This window comes from Leptodactylus fuscus, chromosome 4 (assembly GCF_031893055.1).
Source record: "Leptodactylus fuscus isolate aLepFus1 chromosome 4, aLepFus1.hap2, whole genome shotgun sequence".
In the NCBI taxonomy this organism is placed as follows: Eukaryota; Metazoa; Chordata; class Amphibia; order Anura; family Leptodactylidae; genus Leptodactylus; species Leptodactylus fuscus.
In genome coordinates, this window is record NC_134268.1 from 34,792,834 (window position 1) to 34,816,034 (window position 23,201).

General features: G+C 43.9%; 1 protein-coding gene across 1 annotated transcript in view; it reads left to right on the plus strand.

Moving 5' to 3' along the window:
- LAPTM4B (lysosomal protein transmembrane 4 beta) overlaps nt 1-23,201 on the plus strand; it is a 67,044-nt gene that overhangs the window by 11,391 nt on the left and 32,452 nt on the right. Inside the window, exons 2-3 of the mRNA XM_075270341.1 lie at nt 18,658-18,769; nt 21,842-21,915. Of these exons, the coding sequence (XP_075126442.1) occupies nt 18,658-18,769; nt 21,842-21,915 (186 nt within the window). The remainder of the gene's footprint in view (nt 1-18,657; nt 18,770-21,841; nt 21,916-23,201) is intronic.

Below are 23,201 nucleotides of genomic sequence, written 5' to 3' on the forward strand. Positions count from 1 at the left end.
GCCAAAAGCAGTAATAACATAGAATCCGCAACAGGATCATTTGTATAATAGCATGGTGAGAAGACTATGGCGGATTTGTGGAGTTATACCCAAAAGTGCAAACTATTCCACATTCTTCAATGTAACCAGGACCTGCCATGAATATAAGATGGACACACAAGATGGCCGTATACAACAGGAGTCCGGTATATAACACAAGGCGCCTCCGATAGGAGACTAGTGTGACTCTGACACCCCTCATTGGATTTGCCCCCCAAAAATGTCACCATAAGTGGCTTTAGCCTGAGGCTGGTCATGTTGCTTTCCCATAAACATATATAAATGGTAAGAGAGGACATAGAGAATAAGTATTTATTAGGGTTTATATTTTAGGGATATTTTTGTATATAACAATTCACATTTCTCATGTTGAAAACTACCCATGTGCTAGACTTCACCCTCCAGCGATCCTTGGGCGACACTTTATTAGTGTTAGTCATTTATTGTTTTCTGCGCTCGGTATCATTACCAGTTTAGGTTTTATATGGAGCTTCTAGAATTACCGCCATTGTTTAGACGTTGTCACTGACTACAGGGTATGACATTACACTTGACTCTGGCACATTCTCAGTCTTTGGATTTGTCACAAGGATATCGAGTAGAGGAAGCGTATATTTACAGTGTATAAAGAAGATAAGAATCTGCACTTAAAGGGATTCTACCATTAAAAAACTATTTTTTCTAGGTAACACGTCGGAATTGCCTTTAGAAAGGCTATTCGTCTCCTACCTTTGCAAGTGATCTCCGCCGCGCCGTTTGTTCAAAATACCGGTTTGTACCGGTATGCTAATTAGTTCTCTCGCAGCGATGGGGGCGTCCCCCAGTGCAGGAGACGCGATGGGGGCGTCCCCATTGCTGCTCGAAAACCGATCTCCAGCGCCGCCTCTGTCTTCTTCTGCATCCGCCCCTTCCTTCTTCGGCTTGACGTCGGACGCCTGCGCAGTACGCTCTGTTCAGCGAACTTCGCCGAATGTACTGCGCATGCCCGCGGACATAGTGCCGACACCGCAATTTCGCGCATGCGCAGTACGTTCGCCGAAGTTTGCCGAACAGAGCGTACTGCGCAGGCGTCTGACATCAAGGCGAAGAAGGAAGGGGCGGATGCAGAAGAAGACAGAGGTGGCGCTGGAGTCGGTTTTCGAGCAGCAATGGGGACGCCCCCATCGCATCTCCTGCGCTGGGGGACGCCCCCATCGCTGCGAGAGAACTAATTAGCATAACGGTACAAACCGGTATTTTGAACGAACGGCGCGGCGGAGATCACTTGCAAAGGTAGGAGATGAATAGCCTTTCTAAAGGCTATTCCGACGTGTTATCTAGAAAAAAAGTTTGTTAATGGTAGAATCCCTTTAAGCAGATCTTTGACGGGTTCTACCGCTCATTGTGAATCAGTTTTATGTCATTGGGTGCTTAATGGGGCTGTCTACGACTGGATATTAATGGCCTATCCATAAAATAGGTCATCAGTATTAGATTGGTGGGGACCTGGTACCCCAACTGATCAGCTTCTGCAGCTGCCTGATCTGCATAGGGTTTGGACTTGAAGCAGACAGTAGACACCATGATGGCTCACTAATCTCCCATTCAGGTGACGCCGACACCGGCTCTCCTCTCCCACTAATATGATATCCATGACCTATCCTATAGATAGACCATCAATATGAACCCTTGGACTACTCCTTTAACCTACAAAAGGAACAGACACAGACCAAACCCAAATACACAGACCCATATTACGGCAGTCTAAATTTCACAGGTACGAGACTTTTTTAGTGCTTTCTTTCCAACTTTGCCGAAATATCCATGAAGCTCCTGCAAAAAGGAGTGCCCTCCCCATATACTGTAAGAATAGGAAACGTCTTAGGTTCTTGGCCATATTGTATCTGACAATTGACAAAAATTTACCGTGACTGACACATTGTGTGCCGATGTCACAAACGGAACAGTGAAATGCTACAAAGATTGGTATGTCGCACTTCAATATAACTAGTTCTTGTTAGGCTACAATGACACTGACGTTGTGTGACCGTTCGGGTATTCTGCTCTCCATTCCACTTGAAAAATACGGAAATTCAGCATTTTTCGGATGCAAACCTGCTGGACTCCTTTATAGTCTATGGGGTCCGCGGGTTTCCACAAGTAACCGCTTTTTAAGCAGATTGGGTTTACGTTTTTCGGGTCCCCAAGCGGACCCAAAGAAGGAAAGCCTCAACACTAGTGTGAACCTAATGTAAGTCCTGTCCAGGGATGTTGCTAGAAAGGGGCAACTGGGGCATGAGCTCTTGGTGCTGAGTGTTTGGGGCGCCAACTCTTGGCCTGGATATTTAGATAGAGCGCTCGATCAGCAAACACCCCATGATGGATATTTTGGGCTATAAGACTCTTTTGATATACTGTATATTACTTGTATTCCAGGAGTTTTTGGTGGTCAACGCTGTTTTTACAAATAATACTCCTTTATGCAACTTTTTAGGAATGAATGTCAAACAACCCACGGTAGGGCCAAAATAACAGGATATTATTCTGGGCAGTAGGGTATCCAGGATGAGTATACATCCACCAATTGAAGTGGCTACTTAGACTTAAATCCGGCTTTGCTTTGGATACTTCATTGTACAAAGAGGTCAATCTAACATAATAATATTCAGTGATGGGCCCCCTAATCTCAAAAAGTGAATGGCACTGATTTCAAGAAACACATAGGCAGACTTATATTATACCTACACCTAGCTATAGCGCCACCTTTGTCCGTGGATGTTTATGTTAATGCAACTCAGCTTATTGACTTGAACGGAAATGAGCTAAAAATCTATAAACAGTAAATTGTCGATCTCTTAAAAAAAAAAAAAAAAAAAAATCCAAGAGTTGTCCGCCTCGGGTTACGCTTTGGCTTCCTTCTAGTACTCTATCCTCCTTTGTCGTAGATTCTGTGTTGAATGAAGCAAATTTTTAATTATGAGATCATCAATTCCAGTTTTCACCCTCTTAATAAGATTTAGCTTCCTCTGTAGAGATTTGCTGATCTCCGGCACTCCCCCGGTGTCGCGCTACAGTATAATTTACTTTTCTCCCATATTATTACGCCAATTTGTCCTGGCTTGCTGTTCCATCCCCTCCATGGTACGTGCTGATTTCCAGGAACTCGAAGTCTCTGCAGTTGATTCACTGGCATAATCTGGAGAATAATATGAAGTCATCCTGGATGCAATTACGTTAATTATTTCTGTAGATGCCGGAACCAAATAGTTTGTTTGGCAGCTAGAACCTTACTGGAAGAGGATTTGCTGAATTTGCGCTTTGTAATAAATGTATAAACATAGGGAGTTATGGAAATGTTGATAAGTATTGTTCACATTATGCAGGATTATGTACTAAAGCAGTTGATCTCCAAGCTGTTGCTCACCAGCGCTCCGTGCATGCTGGAGCAGAGGTGGTGTTGGCCATAATGCAGCCCACACGGTTGTATAGGGCCAGAGAGGTCATCCCAGTCGGACCTGGAGTGACAATCATTCTTTGTGTGACATACAAGCACAAGCTCATTGTCACATCCTGATATTGTTTAGCGTCTGGGTATAATATATAGTAGCAGATTGAGGGGGCACTTGGGGGGCATTATACTGTGTGTGGGGGCTAGCAGGGGCATTATACTATGTGGGGCCATAAGGGACCATTATATTATGTGGGGCCATAAGGGGGTATTATACTGTGGGGACAGTATGACAGCATTATACTGTATGGGGGGGCTATCAAGGGCATTATACTATGGCGGCCCATAAGGGGGTATTATACTGTGGGTGGGAGCTATCAGGGGCATTATGCTATGTGGGCCATAAGGGAGTATTATACTGTGGGGACAATAAGAGAGCATTATACTGTGTGTAGGGGGGGCTATCAAGGGCATTATACCATGGCGGTCCATATGGGGGTATTATACTGTGGGGTGGGAGCTATCAGGGGCATTATGCTATGTGGGCTATAAGGGAGTATTATACTGTGGGGACAATAAGAGAGCATTATACTGTGTGTAGGGGGGGCTATCAAGGGCATTATACCATGGCGGTCCATAAGGGGATATTATACTGTGGGTGGGGGCTATCAGGGGCATTATGCTATGTGGGGCCATAAGGGAGTATTATACTGTGGGGACAATAAGAGAGCATTATACTCTGTGGGGCCATAAGGGGGCATTATACTATGTGGGGCCATAAGGGGGCATTATACTATGTGGGGCCATAAGGGGGCATTATACTATGTGGGGCCATAAGGGGGCATTATACTATGTGGGGCCATAAGGGGGCATTATACTATGTGGGGCCATAAGGGGGCATTATTCTATGTGGGGCCATAAGGGGGCATTATACTATGTGGGGCTGACATGTAGTGTAACAGCCTGAATATAATGGGCTGAAACTCACAGTTGTCCCCAGTTATATGTGGCTCAGCTAAATGAGTATATAGTGGAACAGGGGACAGTCGCACCAATTGCTGCTGATAACACTGGGAAAGGTAATGGAGGCATGGTGACCTGGCTCTGAGGGGGATATATTTAGGATATTCTGTAAGGTGCAGAGGAGGAGCGAGGAGGCATTTTTATTAAAAAAAGGTAGGGCCGAAAATGGTAAAGGGACACAATTAATCTAAGGTCACATGCTAGTTCTTAATAGTAGGGAAAACTCCTGTTTACACAGCAACCCATGCTAACAAAAAAAAAGGTATCACTGTGACTATGTGAATGCAGGATTAGGAAACATAACGGGAGTAGAGGGGACGTCATTCACACAATATAAGGAGTGGGAAAAAAAAATCACCAGAGTGTCTCTTTGTTAAGTTAGGGGGGCACTGAGCGGTACTAACTCAAGCCCTGGGAGGGTAAATGACAGACCCTTCACTGTCTCATGTCATAGTCTATGTAACTGCTGGCTAAATCTATCACAGGCTCAACACAGATGATGTAACTAGACGGAGCTGCTCCCGACCCCTGTGACTACATACGCTTAATGTGTATATGGCAAAATAACATTCCCAAATCCTAGATCTTTACTTTTCAGCAATAGGATCACCATTGAACAATGAGGGTCACTATAGGAAAGGACGTTACTTAATGCTGAAAAATGACCTGACAAGTTCCCTTTAAACTCTATGAAGTGACCTTTTGGCTTGTCTTGTGTAAGTGACAAAATCCCTAAGGAGATTACCGAACATCTCAGATATCCTGAGAATTATTCCATCAGTCCACAGCAACGTGATAGAAAGGTTAGACAGCGAGCAACAATTCATGTAAACATATACCGTATATACTCAAGTATAAGCTGAATTTTTCAGCACAGTTATTGGGCTGAAAAAGCCCCCCTCGGCTTATACTCGAGTCAGCAAAAAAGGAAAAAAAAAAATTATTTATTTATTTTTTAGGGGGGGGGGGGGGTCTATGACCAATATTAATGTATAGAATCTCCCATAAAATAGTGGGGGGAAAAAAGAAGCTTTAAAAAAAAATAAAAGTTGTAAATCCCTCCTTTCCCTAGAATACATATAAAAGTAGAAAATGACTGTGATACACATACACATTAGTATCACTGTGTCTGACAGTGCCCGGTCTACTGAATATAGGTTATCTGCAGTGCTCCTGTTCCATCGGGAAGGGGTTAATAGGAGCACTGCAGATCCCCTATATTCAGCCAGACTGAATTCCACGTGGGGGAAGAAAAAACAGTCCTCAAGCTCAGGGAAGGGGCAGACAGACAACCAAAACACCCCCTCCCCTTCCCCTTCCCCAGCACCTACTGCACCCAAAAAACTCCGACAATTTTAATTTTTAAAGCTTTCCAGTAGCTGCTGCATTTCCCCCCTCGGCTTATACTCGAGTCAATAAGTTTTCCCAGTTTTTTGTGGTAAAATTAGGGGCTTCGGCTTATACTCGGGTCGGCTTATACTCGAGTATATACGGTATATATATGTGTAGTAATAATGTATACATGGTACATTGAACTGATGACATCATATGGCCCAAGGATATAGCTGTAGTGGTTGCGGTAGTACCAGATGGTTCTGGGCCCTGGGCCCCAAAGATCTCTCTGCCACATGAACTATACCACTATTCTAAATGTGGGCTTTGCATTGGGGCCCAGGAATATGATCTGGCGGTATCTTATTGATACCTATCATCCTCTAGTAATTGTATGCTTCCATATGAGACCGTTTACGTATGGGCACTAAGCCATTCTTTGCGTATGCTTGCCCTGCGCTCCATAGCGCCCTCAGCAGGACACCACATGTCAGTGTAAACTGCTAACATGATATATTTTGATCTTAATTGCTTGTGATTCACCTTCTCTATTACTATTCATGCTCGGCCTAATGCAGTGCTGTGTCAGCTCCGGGGCTCGGTTTGTCCTCTAGATGTCTCTTGTACCTTTTCATTTATCCTTACATCAAAGAAATAACCTATAAAAAGCAAAACCCCCGAGAGAGCTCTTGTCTTTTTTGTTTTTTTCTTTCCTGTTCTGGCGATGTCATTTAGTGCAGCGCGCTGGAAGAACATCTTTCCGTGGATTCATTATCAATGTGACATTTTATAAAAGAGCAAAGTCATGTTTTTTGGATATATCCCCAAGAGGGATATCGTCTGTGTATAGTTTATATTTGTGTGTTTTATTAAACGATTTATTCTGTTTCTATGGCTGTGGCTGTCATACATCTATTTACAGTCTCGTGCAAAAAATTTAGGCAGGCATGGAAAAAATGCTGCAATGCAAGAATGCTTTCAGAAATAGAAGGGTTAATAGTTTATTTTTCCAAGGGAATAAACAAAAGAGAAATGTACATCCCATTAATATTTGGTGTGACCTTTGCCCTTTGGAGGAGGAGTCCTGGAAGTGATGATACGGCCCCCACAGACCCGTGATCTCACCATCATCCAGTCTGTCTTGGATGACATGAGGAGACAGACGGATTGGAGCAAGACTACATCCATAGATGCTTAGTGCTTAGTTCTCCAAGATGGTGGGAACAACCTCCCTGCCAAGTTCTGCCAAAATCTGTCTGCAAGTACCGAGAAGAACTGATGGAAGGCAAAGGGCAAAGGTCACACCGAATATTGATGGGATTTATTCCCTTACAAAAACAAACTACTAACCCTTCTATTTCTGAAAGCGTTCTTATTCTGCAGCACTTTTACACTCCAACCTAAAACTTTTGCACAGTACTATATTTTCATAGGGGGTTTTTTGGGGATCACAAAGCATAACCATCGTAACTTTGAGACATGTCAAATAATGCAATAAATCACCGAACAAAAAGTCCCATCCACGGTGACCTGCCTGTAGACACGGAGAACATGGCCATATGCCTGGGTCACCCTGCCAAATGCACTTTAAATACATTGCTGGCTCGGATAGTGCCAGCGCTAGCACCTTGTTCTGTGTTCCTGACCCCAGACCTTTCTATTTTGGAATTCTGACCCAAATTCTTTGGTGTCTTTTACAACTGAACACTGTCAACTCGTCTGGTTACACTGCGGTCAGTGTCGGGCCCACCAGGGATGATGATTCTGAGGGCTGACTCTTCATCTCTATAGGACCGGTGCATGTCCATGTAGGATATATCATTAATAAGATCTAATAATCTGTGATGTTTGTGAATGATCCCAAAAGAAAAAGCCCCTAATGTCCAAATTCAACTGCAAATGGATTTTAGGCTCATTATTACATGCCAAGGTCAGGGCCCACCATAGGTCACCTACTGTCCTATCTGTACTGCCCTATAGTGGTATCACCTACTGTCCTGTCCTATAGTAGGGATCACCTACTGTCCTGTCCTATAGTAGGGATTACCTACTATTCTATATATACTGTCCTATAGTAGAGATCACCTACTGTCCTATCTGTACTGTCCTATAGTAGGGATCACCTACTGTCCTATCTGTACTGTCCTATAGTAGGGATCACCTACTGTCCTGTCTGTACTATCCTATAGTAGAGATCACCTACTGTCCTGTGTGTAATGTCCTATAGTAGGGATCACCTACTGTCCTATCTGTACTGTCCTATAGTGGGGATCACCTACTGTCCTATCTGTACTGTCCTATAGTAGGGATCACCTACTGTCCTGTCTGTACTATCCTATAGTAGGCATCACCTACTGTCCTATCTGTACTGTCCTATAGTAGGGATCACCTACTGTCCTATCTGTACTGTCCTATAGTAGAGATCACCTACTGTCCTATCTGTACTGTCCTATAGTAGGGATCACCTACTATTCTATATATACTGTCCTATAGTAGAGATCACCTACTGTCCTATCTGTACTGTCCTATAGTAGGGATCACCTACTGTCCTATCTGTACTGTCCTATAGTAGGGATCACCTACTGTCCTATCTGTACTGTCCTATAGTGGGGATCACCTACTATTCTATATATACTGTCCTATAGTGGAGATCACCTACTGTCCTGTCTGTACTGTCCTATAGTAGGGATCACCTACTGTCCTATCTGTACTGTCCTATAGTGGGGATCACCTACTGTCCTATCTGTACTGTCCTATAGTAGGGATCACCTACTGTCCTGTCTGTACTATCCTATAGTAGGGATCACCTACTGTCCTGTCTGTACTATCCTATAGTAGGCATCACCTACTGTCCTATCTGTACTGTCCTATAGTAGGGATCACCTACTGTCCTATCTGTACTGTCCTATAGTAGGGATCACCTACTGTTCTATCTGTACTGTCCTATAGTAGGGATCACCTACTGTCCTATTTGTACTGTCCTATAGTAGGGATCACCTACTGTCCTGTCTGTACTATCCTATAGTAGGCATCACCTACTGTCCTATCTGTACTGTCCTATAGTAGGGATCACCTACTGTCCTATCTGTACTGTCCTATAGTAGGGATCACCTACTGTCCTGTCTGTACTGTCCTATAGTAGGGATCACCTACTGCCTTATCTGTACTGTCCTATAGTAGGGATCACCTACTGCCCTATCTGTACTGTCCTATAGTAGGGATCACCTACTGTCCTGTGTGTAATGTCCTATAGTGGGGATCACCTACTGCCTTATCTGTACTGTCCTATAGCAGGGATCACCTACTGTCCTGTCTGTACTGTCCTATAGTAGAGATCACCTAATGTCCTATCTGTACTGTCCTATAGTAGGGATCACCTACTGTCCTATCTGTACTGTCCTATAGTAGGGATCACCTACTGTCCTATCTGTACTGTCCTATAGTGGGGATCACCTACTGTCCTATCTGTACAGTCCTATAGTAGGGATCCCCAACTGTCCTATCTGTACTGTCCTATAGTAGGGATCACCTACTGTCCTATCTGTATTGTCCTATAGTAGGGATCACCTACTACCTTATCTGTATTGTCCTATAGTAGGGATCACCTACTGTCCTGTGTGTAATGTCCTATAGTGGGGATCATCTACTGCCTTATCTGTATTGTCCTATAGTAGGGATCACCTACTGCCTTATCTGTACTGTCCTATAGTAGGGATACAGAACATTACTCCCTAGCAGAGCTGTTCCTGACAGCAGACACTCCGCTAATAGTCACTATGTGGATCTGTCATGTGATTAATCTGGCCCAGCATTATTTCATTATAATTACAAGCCATCACATCAGTGTGTACAGAGCCTTAGATACAAATAGCTGCTGCATCCACGCCTCCAATCCTAGCCTTGCTATTACTCTCTAGTACCTCGGTTGGAAAAATCCTATGACTTGTTTGAGAAGTCGTGAGGGTCGTAAATAACTGGTAAATCCATTTTGTGCCGTCCTCGTTCTCTTTGCACATTCTGGACAGTTTTTCATTAGTAACAAGTACCTATTGGCCATCAATGCGTTTCCATTAGTGGCGCTGAACACAATTTGATGCACACTCCTCATCAAGAAGGCTGGGAAACCGTAAATCTTACTAACTGCAAGTTCCTGAAACCGGCATTTATAAGGAAGGACGAAGGTGATAAATGTCTGTGAGCATGAATAAAGATAAGATGTAGGTTATAAAAAGCTCCAAACCTTCTTTGTATTCAATGGCGACACCGTACAGCCATTAATGTCAAAAGGGTTCCTTTCTTGCAATAAGTTACTGGTTTATACTGGTGTGTTACTGGGTCTTGGCATGTAGTGGACAACACGTAATTGTCCTGGGCTTACAGGGGTTCCAGAATTGTAAAAACATGGCTGTCCACGGGTAAGTATGTAGTATCACTGCTCATGTTCATTCACATTCAGTGGAGCGGAGCAGCAATACCCAACGCAACCATGGACAGTGGTGACACTGTTGTTGGAAGAAGGCAACCATGATTTTCCAAAACTTGGAAATCACATTATGGCCAGCGGTTGTTTTTGGGGCATTGGGTAGTTAGAAGCAAAGAAGTGACGTGAAGCTCCAAGATTGTGGTAAACCAGTTACTGCTGTGACTATCTAAGGTGGTTGGATAGTCACATCTGGACTAAAGACTTCTCCAAATAGTGGTCTCTGACTTAGGCTTCATTCAGATGTGAATAAAAATCCCCAAACTGACATTTTCATGGACAATTTGCATCCATGGGGAACCCATTTTCACAGATCCTTAATAGTTAAATACAACCATGTGATGGTCACTTGAATAATGAAGTCATGGACAGTAGAGATTCCACTAGATCAGAGTTTACTAAACTCAGGGCACCTCTGGAAAAAAATCCTTACTAAATCATTTTTACCAAAATACAAAAACTGTTGAAGGCGATAGTCGCAAGGATGCAGATAAAGTTGCCGGAGGGTATCTGCCATCTTCCCAATCGCTGAACTCATCTGATGCCAAGACAATCAACTAATACCCATACCATATAGGCAACTCTTGTGACTGCACTGTGGTCCCTTAAATACGATAAGATAAGATAATCCTTTAATAGTCCCACAATGGGGAAATTTCAGTGATAGAGTTTGATAGATGGTACAGTAGTATATAACAGGAGAGAAACACATACAAGCTCATGGCAGATAGAGAAATCCTAGGAATCAGAGCAACTAAAAAGAAAGAAACACAGACACACTGCAGGATCATTTAGTTCTCTGTGCGTATTGATGTTAATAATACAGCCGAATGTGGTTGGAGGACACAAGGAGGGGGGTCACAGCATGTAGATATAACAGGCAGAAACTTTTTTTTTGTAGAGGTGGGGGACATATGCAACTATCATGATAACATGTGGCAGTTCTTTGGTAGGTAGTGAGGTCTCCTGCTCACAGCTGATAGTTTGGTATCTTGCATCAGCGCTATTGTCCATTAACCACAAAAAAATGCCCCAAATATCCTTCATCACAAGCCCTCCTCCTCCTTTCTTCTTACCACTGTGTTCTACTGCCCAAAGAAGTCTGAAGCCATCCCGGTATACAGGGTGCTGCTCTCTTGCCAAGCTTCCATAAACTCTTGGGGTAGGTGGGTGATGATAGGCTCCCAGGCTGTAACAGAGTCCCACGTGTCCACAGTAAAAGAAAGAAATACCAGTCAGCTGTAGCATCTTCACACATCAGCAATAGACGCCAGAATTCATCTCCTTGAAAGAAGAAGTCCGCACTTCCATGTAGGTTTCTCCTCCATGCCTCATGGTGACCATGCTGTCCTTAGCTCCTGGGGGGATGGTAACAGGCACATGTGCAAACAGGAAAACTCCAGCTGAGTCAGGTCTTGAGTCTTCTCCATGCCTAACAATAGAAACAAAAGAAAAAAAAATACTCCACAGGGTCTTCCATTCGATTTATAGTTGCTAATTCATAGTGCTAGTGTGCTTGGTCAGAGGATTCTTGAAGACACAGACAAAAAGAGTGAAAAAGGAAAGATAAAGGTTGCTCTCAGCTTGGAGCTCTGTATCGAGGCAGCCACTCAGTACGGCGCCATCTTTATAAGAAATGAAGAGGTTGATTCCTTAGTGTAATGTTAGCAAGGAGAAAGTGGAAAATGTTCTTGAGGGATGGAAAGAGGGTGAGGGCACAGAGAATTTCATGCTATCATACAAGGCAAGCTGCTGTGTCCTCTTTTTTATGGCGATCCATCTGAGAAGCTGTCTGATGGCTTATTGTGAGTGCTATCTCTGTCCTAACTGCTCATAAACATTCACTTACGATGAATTCTTCTTATTTTAGGCTGAATTCCAAGATTTCTGCTTAAATTACGAACAGTGAGATAAAGCAGACGCAGCAGCTTGCACTATATGAGAGGAAGTGAACGTTTTAGTAGAAAAAGAAAGCAGAATTTTTATTAAAACCATATTATATATCTTTAAACAACTATGAATAGATACTAAAAAAAACTAATGACCACTAAGGTGTATATTGCCTATAACCCGTCACTGTCCGCATCTATAATGCAGGTAGCCTTTAGTATAACTATATTCTGCACATTCCCCTGAAGGATAAGCTGCTAGTCTATAAAGGTGCCCACACTCCAGGATGTTCAGCCTACTTCTGCCCATTGTGTATGCCCACCTCACATCTATATAATACGTCTCACATCACGCCTCATATTCCGGTATTGCAGTAGATTGTTCTTTCCCCTGTTATTTGTCACCTACCGATGAGCAATTTGTTTACAAGCTCGGTGAGTGAGATAAATGCGACTGACTCATGTGGAGGGTGACAGTTCAGCTTTTCTTAGTGTCAGTAGCAGGTCTTGTCTCGCCGCCATGTAAATGCATTCTGGTCTTAATTAACTACAGCTAACAATGTGATTTTTCTCACTGATGTGATATGTCTGACAGCGACAATGCTGAGGATGAGACTCGTATGCATATGTGTAGAATAGCCGGCTGGGAACCCAATGTACAGATGTAGCAGCCATTAAACAAACATTCACACCGTGCAAAGGACGCTCAGTAGCTGCTACATTGGTATCGCTATGTACTGTATTGTCTATCTATCTATCTATCTATCTATCTATCTATCCATCCATCTCCTATCTATCTATCTATCTATCTATCTATCTATCTATCTATCTATCTATCCATCCATCCATCCATACCATAAATTCAGACAGCTGATCCCGATGTGTGCAAAATATGCAGCAGCCTCTGTACACAGCACCAGGACATAAAATATAGAGATGACAATTGCATTACTGCTATTATTGACCCATATAAATAAACTAATAGAATATGAACTACAAACACTAGGACAATGTGACTAAATTCAGCAAATGCTTGTTGTATGAATGGATTGACATAACGGAGGACCTTTGTGTGTGTTTGGACCATTTCTAACATTCCTTATATTTTCAGGCTCATACAATATTTCCTGGTTTCTAGTCCGTGGTTGTGGGAGTCTCAAGAAGCCCCCTTTCCCTCTTGCACCCGCTCACTGCACCTCCTAGCGGTTTTTGAATCATGCCCAGTATACTTATCATACATAAGTAGAAACCTTTACACATACACACATATAATATATATTCCTATATATATTTGAATGTGTTTTTAAATATAGTGTATAAGAATATGTATGTGTGTCTGTACATATATAGACTGAGTATGTCTGCAAAGCACAATCACAAAATCTGGTCCCATAATATAACACTTCCTAGTAAGGCTGCGTTCAGACGGTGTAGTTTTTGAAACCCACGTATGCTTTGTAAGACATGTTGTTTGCTCTTCTTGATGGTGCATTCAATACCATTGAACATGGAGAAGGAGGGATCCGGGTCTCAGTGTAGAAGCCCAACTTTCAACACTTAAAGAACAAGGGCGGGACAACATGGTGGCTCAGTGGTTAGCACTGCAGCCTTGGGTTTGAATCCCATCAGGAACAACATCTGTAAGGAGTTTGTATGTTCTCCCCGTGTTTGTGTGAATTTCCTCCCATTCTACAAAGACATACTGATAGGAGAAAAAAAAAAGTACATTGTGATCCCTATATGAGGTTCACAATTTACATTTTAAAAAAACAACAAGGGTGGGCAGTAAGTAAAAACTAGTTCCTGGAAAACTTCTTTAGGGTAAGTTCACACAGAGTTTTTTGGACTGGAACATATGTGTAGCTGCAACTGGGTGCCGATGCAGTGTACCGGCATCCAGTCACGCACTCCGCTCCGGATTAGGCCCAAATGAATGGGCCTAGTTGGGACGAGGGAGTGTCTTCAGGCGGATGTTGCGAGGCGAATCCGCCTGAAAAAATGAGCATGTCGCTTCTTTTTCCGAGAGCCAGAACAAACGGCTCCCGGAAAAAAGAACTGACTGGCTCTCATTGATTTCAATTGGAGCCGTCTTTTTGGTCAGGATTTTGAGGTGGATACAGCCTCAAAATCCTGACCAAAAAACTCTGTGTGAACTTACCCTTAAAGTGTAAATAATCTGTATGTATAAGGATGGGCCCAGAATAATATTCTTTAGTAGTCTGACTCTGCTCTACAGCTATTCAGCAACTTCCTGGGATGGAGACCACCTATAGGCTCTAAGATGGTATATGGACAGCAACTTTATACTTGGTAAAATTGGGATAAGTAAATTCTGCCCTCAGACCGCCCATTACTTTGTCCATGATCCACCTTTAAATTGGGCAGACCATGTGGTGGTGTGCAAAGGTAGCAATTGCTATCGGGCCCTGAACCCTGGGAGGGCCCAGATGTCCCTCTGCTCCATAAAATATACCAGTATTCTAAGTGACACAAGGTAGGTAGTGAGCCCATTACAGGTTATGCACTGGGATCAAGGAGCTTCAAATTACACCTATTGGGCAGACCCACCCCCTAAACTGGCTGAGAGTGTCCTCCACTTGGGGTGGGGCTTTGTATGCCATTCTCCTTTTCTTACTGGGACATTCTGAGATCCTTAAAACTAGAGACTATCCTGGCAAAATCAAGACACTTGGCTAGTAGACGGAGGTTATCTTTATCTGGGTTTTGTAGGGAGAATTTAAAGGGGTTGTCTATCCTTCCTTTAGAATACTGCTGGTCTATCATCTGCGCGAGTCCAACAGCCGGGACAGCATGGTTACCAGTAATATTTACATGCCATGAGTCATGCTGTTATATGATTTATAGTAAAGGGCTTAGGTAGGTCCCTCATTCTAGTCTAGGGTGCCGCAGTGCCTAAACCCAACGCTACATATATGGCGACTGAGCAGGTAGACATTACCGGAAGCCTCGTTGCATCTGGAGACGTTCTGGCTGTCAGACCCCTGCACATCTAATATCGATGACCTCTCCTTAAGGATATATTCCAATATTCTGTCCTGGCCAAGTCAAAGTAGCTGTCACCCCCAGGAATCTCGTCTATGGGCCAGATACCCCAGTCGCCCCCCATAGTGCTGTGACCTAGTAACATAACTTTCCAGATCCTCCTGGGTTCTAGAACGTTATAATTTTGTATCGTCACGCGCGTCCTCTCTCCTTTGCTGTTCAGCAGATTTTGCCGATTTGCTAAAATTAAAAATAACAAGAACAATGAAATATCTCAAAAAATTTTCTTCTGAGTTGCTGAAAAATGAGTTGAGTCAACGGTAACAGCGCCTCGCTAAATCTACAGCGTCCTCTTTACATTCCTAACCTCTGAAATTATTTATAGCTTAATTCTGTGAAATGTCCCAACCAAGAAGATGTTTATCTTGTTTTATAATCTGAAAGAGGATTAATAACCTGGATTGGAAAGGTGACCTCTGCGGGCCGGTGACATGTATTTCTCGGGACGCCGGCCAAGTTTATCGTCAGGCGGTATGGTGCTCTCCATGGCTAGGTTACATCATGCATAGAATACAGAGATCCGAGCGGAAATGATAACTCAGCCTGAGATTTCTAGTTTATGAATATAATTTTAGAACAACAGTGAAGACTGACACCATGTTGTAAGACACAATGAAACGTTGAGTGTAAACTCATGGAGACTGTGTAGTGCGGTGCAACATGGGGTACCATGAATGGCCATACAACCCCTGCACAGGGCTATAACTGCGCAACTATAGACGTTGTATATATATTGTATAAGGAAGGTTCAGGTTGTATCTCTGCCCTGCACGTGACTCTGCTATACATATGAGGTCTTAGGCTCATGGACACAGATGGAGCAATGTACATTAAATGACAGATGCAGATGGCGCCCCCTTTGTCTGTCTCTGTTCCCATTGACTTAACAACATAGCGGACAATTTCTTCCATCATGCTTGTTTACTTTTGTAATGAAAGAAAAAGTCTTGCAAGTTCTGTCATGTTTTGTACATTGAAGTGAATGCAGATGGATGTAGAGGGCTCCATCTGTATCTGTCCTTTCATGCCCGTTGCTCTCATCCCTAACGCCCATGTACATTAGTACATTGATGAAAATGGACAATTTCACATTTCAACCATAATGAACGGCCTTTGGGTGAAACTTAAAGAGTTGTCCAAGATTATACTGATGGCCTGTCCTTAGCGTATGTTTATCCATATCAGATTGTTGGGAGCCTAGGACCCTCGCTGATCAGCTGCACAGTATACAGGTCAGAAGGAGGGGACATGCCTGGAATACTGCTGCTCAGCTACCATTCGCTATCTAAAAATATTACTACTATTAGGGGCAAAGTACTGCTCCCAAAGTAATAACCTAGAAAATGGGAGGAAATGAGGTAAAGAGATGAAAAGTAGGAATGGGAGAAAAATATACAAAACGCTGTACTATTGAATAAATATGAGACCCCAAGATGAAGACAATTAAGGCTATGGTCACACTAGGGCTGTGTAACCGATTGGGAGCTCCATCCCCCATTCCACTTAAAATATGCAGAGAGAAAGCAAGCTGGATTTTTCCTTCAATTTCGGGAGGAACCTGGCAGACCCCATTGGTCATTGCTAGAGATGAGCGAACACTAAAATGTTCGAGGTTCGAAATTCGATTCGAACAGCCGCTCACTGTTCGAGTGTTCGAACGGGTTTCGAACCCCATTATAGTCTATGGGGAACATATACTCGTTAAGGGGGAAACCCAAATCCGTGTCTGGAGGGTCACCAAGTCCACTATGACACCCCAGGAAATGATACCAACACCCTGGAATGACACTGGGACAGCAGGGGAAGCATGTCTGGGGGCATAAAAGTCACTTTATTTCATGGAAATCCCTGTCAGCTTGCGATTTTCGCAAGCTAACTTTTCCCATAGGAATGCATTGGCCAGCGCTGATTGGCCAGAGTACGGAATTCGACCAATCAGCGCTGGCTCTGCTGGAGGAGGCGGAGTCTAAGATCGCTCCACACCAGTCTCCATTCAGGTCCGACCTTAGACTCCGCCTCCTCCGGCAGAGCCAGCGCTGATTGGCCGAAGGCTGGCCAATGCATTCCTATGGGAATGCAGAGACTTAGCAGTGCTGAGCCAGTTCTGCTCAACTACACCGTGTGCCGGTCAGCCCATCTGATATAGCAGAGCCGAGTGTGCACACTCGGCTCTGCTACATCAGATGTAGCAGAGCCGAGGGTGCACTAGAACCCTTATGCACACTCGGCTCTGCTATATCAGATGGGCTGACCGGCACACGGTGTAGTTGAGCAGAACTGGCTCAGCACTGCTAAGTCTCTGCAGTAGCAGGTTCTGCTACATCTGATGTAGCAGAGCCGAGTGTGCACACTCGGCACACGGTGTAGTTGAGCATAGGAATGCATTGGCCAGCCTTCGGCCAATCAGCGCTGGCTCTGCCGGAGGAGGCGGAGTCTAAGGTCGGACCTGAATGGAGACTGGTGTGGAGCGATCTTAGACTCCGCCTCCTCCAGCAGAGCCAGCACTGATTGGTCGAATTCCGTACTCTGGCCAATCAGCGCTGGCCAATGCATCTGATGTAGCAGAGCCTGCTACTGCAGAGACTTAGCAGTGCTGAGCCAGTTCTGCTCAACTACACCATGTGGCGGTCAGTGCACACTCGGCTCTGCTACATCAGATGTAGCAGAGCCGAGTGTGCACACTCGGCACACAGTGTAGTTGAGCAGAACTTGCTCAGCACTGCTAAGTCTCTGCATTCGCATAGGAATGCATTGGCCAGCCTTCGGCCAATCAGCGCTGGCTCTGCCGGAGGAGGCGGAGTCTAAGGTCGGACCTGAATGGAGACTGGTGTGGAGCGATCTTAGACTCCGCCTCCTCCAGCAGAGCCAGCGCTGATTGGTCGAATTCCGTACTCTGGCCAATCAGCGCTGCCCAATGCATTCTATTAGCCTGATGAAGTAGAGCTGAATGTGTGTGCTTAGCACACACATTCACCTAAATAAAGGTTACCTACCTAAATAAAGGTTATCCCTAGCTATCCCTGCCTGTACAGCTATCCCTGTCTCTTAGTCACAAAGTTCACATTCTCATATGACCCGGATTTGAAATCCACTATTCGTCTAAAATGGAGGTCACCTGATTTCGGCAGCCAATGACTTTTTCCGATTTTTTTCTATGCCTCCGGTGTCATAGTTCCTGTCCCACCTCCCCTGCGCTGTTATTGGTGCAAAAAAAGCGCCAGGGAAGGTGGGAGGGGAATCTAATTTTTTTGGAGTTTGCCACGTGATGTTCGATTCGAATCGAACACATCGAACAGCCTGATATCCGATCGAACATGTGTTCGATAGAACACTGTTCGCTCATCTCTAGTCATTGCTCTATATCCAGACTCTACATTATAACACTTCCCATTTTGTCTTCACAGATAATAAATTCGGTGGTCCTCCTTATACTGTTGAGTGCCCTTGCTAACCCAGACCTGTACCACCTTCCAAACAGTGAACTAAGGAATGACTTTGACTTCATGGATGACGCCAGTAAGTATATGTCGGACACCCCAGTAATTTCAGATTTTAATGCTTAGTTCTGGGCTCTTCTTGTGGGATCAGCTAGCACTTGAATATCTTCCCATAAACTCTTACCATAATTGTCCATGACCACCATGTCCACCCCATAGTAATAAGCGCTAAAGTTTCACACCATCCCCTGAGCCCTCACAATAGGTCGACACTTCTGCCACTTATCAACTTTTGCTATATACAATGTGGACAGGCACAGCTCTCATTTCCTTATCATCTGCGCAGGATTGCAATGAAAGTTAACGCCTGTATTATAAGGTGAAGCTAGATAACACTAGAGCGCACCACTGACAATAGTCATACCTGGCAAAATTTTGTAGGTGGTCTCCAGAAGACTGGCTCTCAAAGGTGTCACAAAATTTTTTGGAGATGGTCCATTTGTTAAGCCACATCCCTTTTTGAGCTGGCCTATATCGTGATGTGACCAGCCCATAATATGGCTGCACACACATGATTCTACCAGGTCCAAGAAATTGCCCACTGTTCCCATAGATAGCCCCACGCATGTCATGTTCAAGGGTTGCATCTGTTTATGTAGTTCAGTTCCATTTACTTCAATAGAGCTGAGCTCTAATACCAGAAAAGACTCATTGACATAGGTGGTGCTATGTCTGGTTGAAGGCGAAATCCGGGTAGAGCCCCTTTAAAAAATCTTGATATTGCTAGATAGAACTCTTTTTGGAAGAGAGTTATAAACAAGAAGAATAAGAATTAAGGTAAGAAGATTAATAGTCATTCTCCCAAGGGATCTACCTGAGATGTTCCATACATCTGGCTAATCCCTCATCTGAAGTCATCGGGGGACTTTGTACGTATTTGTTTCAGTGTGCATAGTGCTTACTTACAGCAATGCTTCTATACATACAGTGCCTACAAGTAGTATTCAACCCCCTGCAGATTTAGCAGGTTTACACATTCGGCATTAACTTGGCATTGTGACATTTGGACTGCAGATCAGCCTGGAAGTGTGAAATGCACTGCAGCAAAAAAGAATGTTATTTCTTTGTTTATTTTTTTTACATTGTGAAAAGTTTATTCAGAGGGTCATTTATTTTTTCAACCCCTCAAACCACCAGAATTCTGTTTGGTTCCCCTAAAGTATTAAGAAGTAGTTCAGGCACAAAGAACAATGAGCTTCACATGTTTGGATTAATTATCTCTTTTTCCAGCCTTTTCTGACTATTTAAGACCCTCCCCAAACTTGTGAACAGCACTCATACATGGTCAACATGGGAAAGACAAAGGAGCATTCCAAGGCCATCAGAGACAAGATCGTGGAGGGTCACAAGGCTGGCAAGGGGTACAAAACCCTTTCCAAGGAGTTGGGCCTACCTGTCTCCACTGTTGGGAGCATCATCCGGAAGTGGAAGGCTTATGGGACTACTGTTAGCCTTCCACGGCCTGGACAGCCTTTGAAAGTTTCCTCCCGTGCCGAGGCCAGGCTTGTCCGAAGAGTCAAGGCTAACCCAAGGACAACAAGGAAGGAGCTCCGGGAAGATCTCATGGCAGTAGGACATTGGTTTCAGTCAATACCATAAGTAACGTACTCCACCACAATGGTCTCCGTTCCAGACGAGCCCGTAAGGTACCTTTACTTTCAAAGCGTCATGTCAAGGCTTGTCTACAGTTTGCTCATGATCACTTGGAGGACTCTGAGACAGACTGGTTCAAGGTTCTCTGGTCTGATGAGACCAAGATCGAGATCTTTGGTGCCAACCACACACGTGACATTTGGAGACTGGATGGCACTGCATACGACCCCAAGAATACCATCCCTACAGTCAAGCATGGTGGTAGCAGCATCATGCTGTGGGGCTGCTTCTCAGCCAAGGGGCCTGGCCATCTGGTCCGCATCCATGGGAAGATGGATAGCACGGCCTACCTGGAGATTTTGGCCAAGAACCTCCGCTCCTCCATCAAGGATCTTAAGATGGGTCGTCATTTCATCTTCCAACAAGACAACAACCCAAAGCACACAGCCAAGAAAACCAAGGCCTGGTTCAAGAGGGAAAAAATCAAGGTGTTGCAGTGGCCTAGTCAGTCTCTGGACCTTAACCCAATTGAAAACTTGTGGAAGGAGCTCAAGATTAAAGTCCACATGAGACACCCAAAGAACCTAGACAACTTGGAGAAGATCTGCATGGAGGAGTGGGCCAAGATAACTCCAGAGACCTGTGCCGGCCTGATCAGGTCTTATAAAAGACGATTATTAGCTGTAATTGCAAACAAGGGTTATTCCACAAAATATTAAACCTAGGGGTTGAATAATAATTGACCCACACTTTTATGTTTAAAATTTATTAAAATTTAACTGAGCAACATAACTCTTTGGTTTGTAAGATTTATGCATCTGTTAATAAATCCTGCTCTTGTTTGAAGTTTGAAGGCTCTAACTTATTTGCATCTTATCAAACCTGCTAAATCTGCAGGGGGTTGAATACTACTTGTAGGCACTGTGTATATATATATATATATATATATATATATATATATATATATATATATATATATATATATCTCTACACACACATCACCCACGCGAAGCTGTGCATGGAGGCTCTGCAGCTCTATACTAGGATGCTTTATAGCTGACATAGGAAAAAGAGAAATCTGAAAAGTATCAGGAAAGCTCCTTGCTGTCTACGACTAACATCCTATCAGAAAGAACTCAAGCAGCTAGTCAGAAGTAGATGGAAGTACGTAGATGCTCCTTACACTCACTGTGAGTTATTAGATGTTCATCTGGCAGGAGTCAGGGAAAAATCATCAGGCATATTGGCTTTTTACATTCCTGGTTGGTTAGTTCTCAAGGCTAGAGTTTCTGTCCAATATCTATTCCCTATTGAGAACGCATGCACACTCAGCTGAACTCAGGGTGTATGTGTTAGATAAAAAGGGGGTTGGGGGAGTTGCATTTAAGTGCATGGTGAGCTATAGTCACATTACATTGCTTTGCTCCTTACACACTATAGATTATATGACATGCAGATTTGTCAGATGACTATATCTCCTGATCTGCTTTTTTCCCAGATATGTGCATTGCTACTTCAATTTCCCTCTTAATGATTCTTATCTGTGCAATGGCCACGTACGGTGCCTACAAGGTAAAGTAATGATTTCGTCTTACAAGTACCTTATCTGTTTTCTAACACAACTTTCCTACTTCAATTTTCAAGGGCATCCTTAGGACACACTTACACAGAGCTTTAGCTGTCTTTTGCAAGGGAGCCTTCACACAGAGTTTAAGCTCGCTCATAATGAACGTAAACTCGTTCAGAGTGAGCGGCGTAAAAAACAGATCCTATTGACTTGAATGAGTGCCGACATACGCGCGCTATCACATTGAAAGCAATAGGTAAAAAAGCCTCCCATTGATTTCAATGGGTAGCGCGCGTATGCCGGCACCCATTCAAGTCAATGAGATCTGTTTTTTACGCCGCTCACTCTGAATGAGTTTACGTTCAGAATTAGCGAGTGTAAACTCTGTGTGAAGGCTCCCTAAGATTGTTTTGGTGATTTTACGGGGGCTAAAGTGCTATGAATTTTTTTACCCTGGCCACCAGCTCTGAAAAGCCCAATGACATACATCATCTGATTGGCGCTGTCACCCTGAGCATTATGGGTGTTGTGTTTATCCAAAGCTGTTCTGCCATTCCAAAGATATAAGCCCTTTTAGTGTTGATGTAAAGTAGGGTATACTAGCCAAGTAGGCGGTAACACTGCATGGCATGCAGCACAGAGACCCTCCCTCAGGGAAACCACAGTTACCGCCCATTTGGCTAATAGACCCTGAGTTACATCTGCACTAAAATGGGTGATGTATGTCATAGGACATAAAGCCCATTCTGATCACATCTCACACAGGCAACACATTTTGAGAATCTGACATACTAATAAGGGCTCGTTCACATCTGCGCCCCGGTCTCCGTTCATACAGGTTTCCGTTTCCTGCACAAAACTGAGCAGGAGACGGAAAGCTGCAGGACTCTTTCATTCATTTGAATGGGTTTGAAAGATGTCCGGCCGTGAGCGCCGGTGAGTGTTTTATGCTCTCCGCCGCGAAACCGTTTTTTTTAAACCGGACACAGAGTCGGACATGCAGTACTCTGTGTCCGATTTTAAAAAGCCACTTTCGCGGCGGAGAGCCCCAAACGCTCATTGGTGCTCATGGCCGGACCCGGTCTGACAGCTTTCTGTCTTCTGCATGCAGAAGACGGAAACCACAGAAAGGAGTCCGGGCGCTAGTGTGAACCTAGCGTAATCCAAAAGTTAGTTTTCATTCCATGGTGCTGTACTGTTGAATCTGGCACGACAATTTTTTTTTATACAGAATCTAATATGTATAACCCCTCTATAAACCTATATAAAGTAAATTCACAGTGTTTTAGCG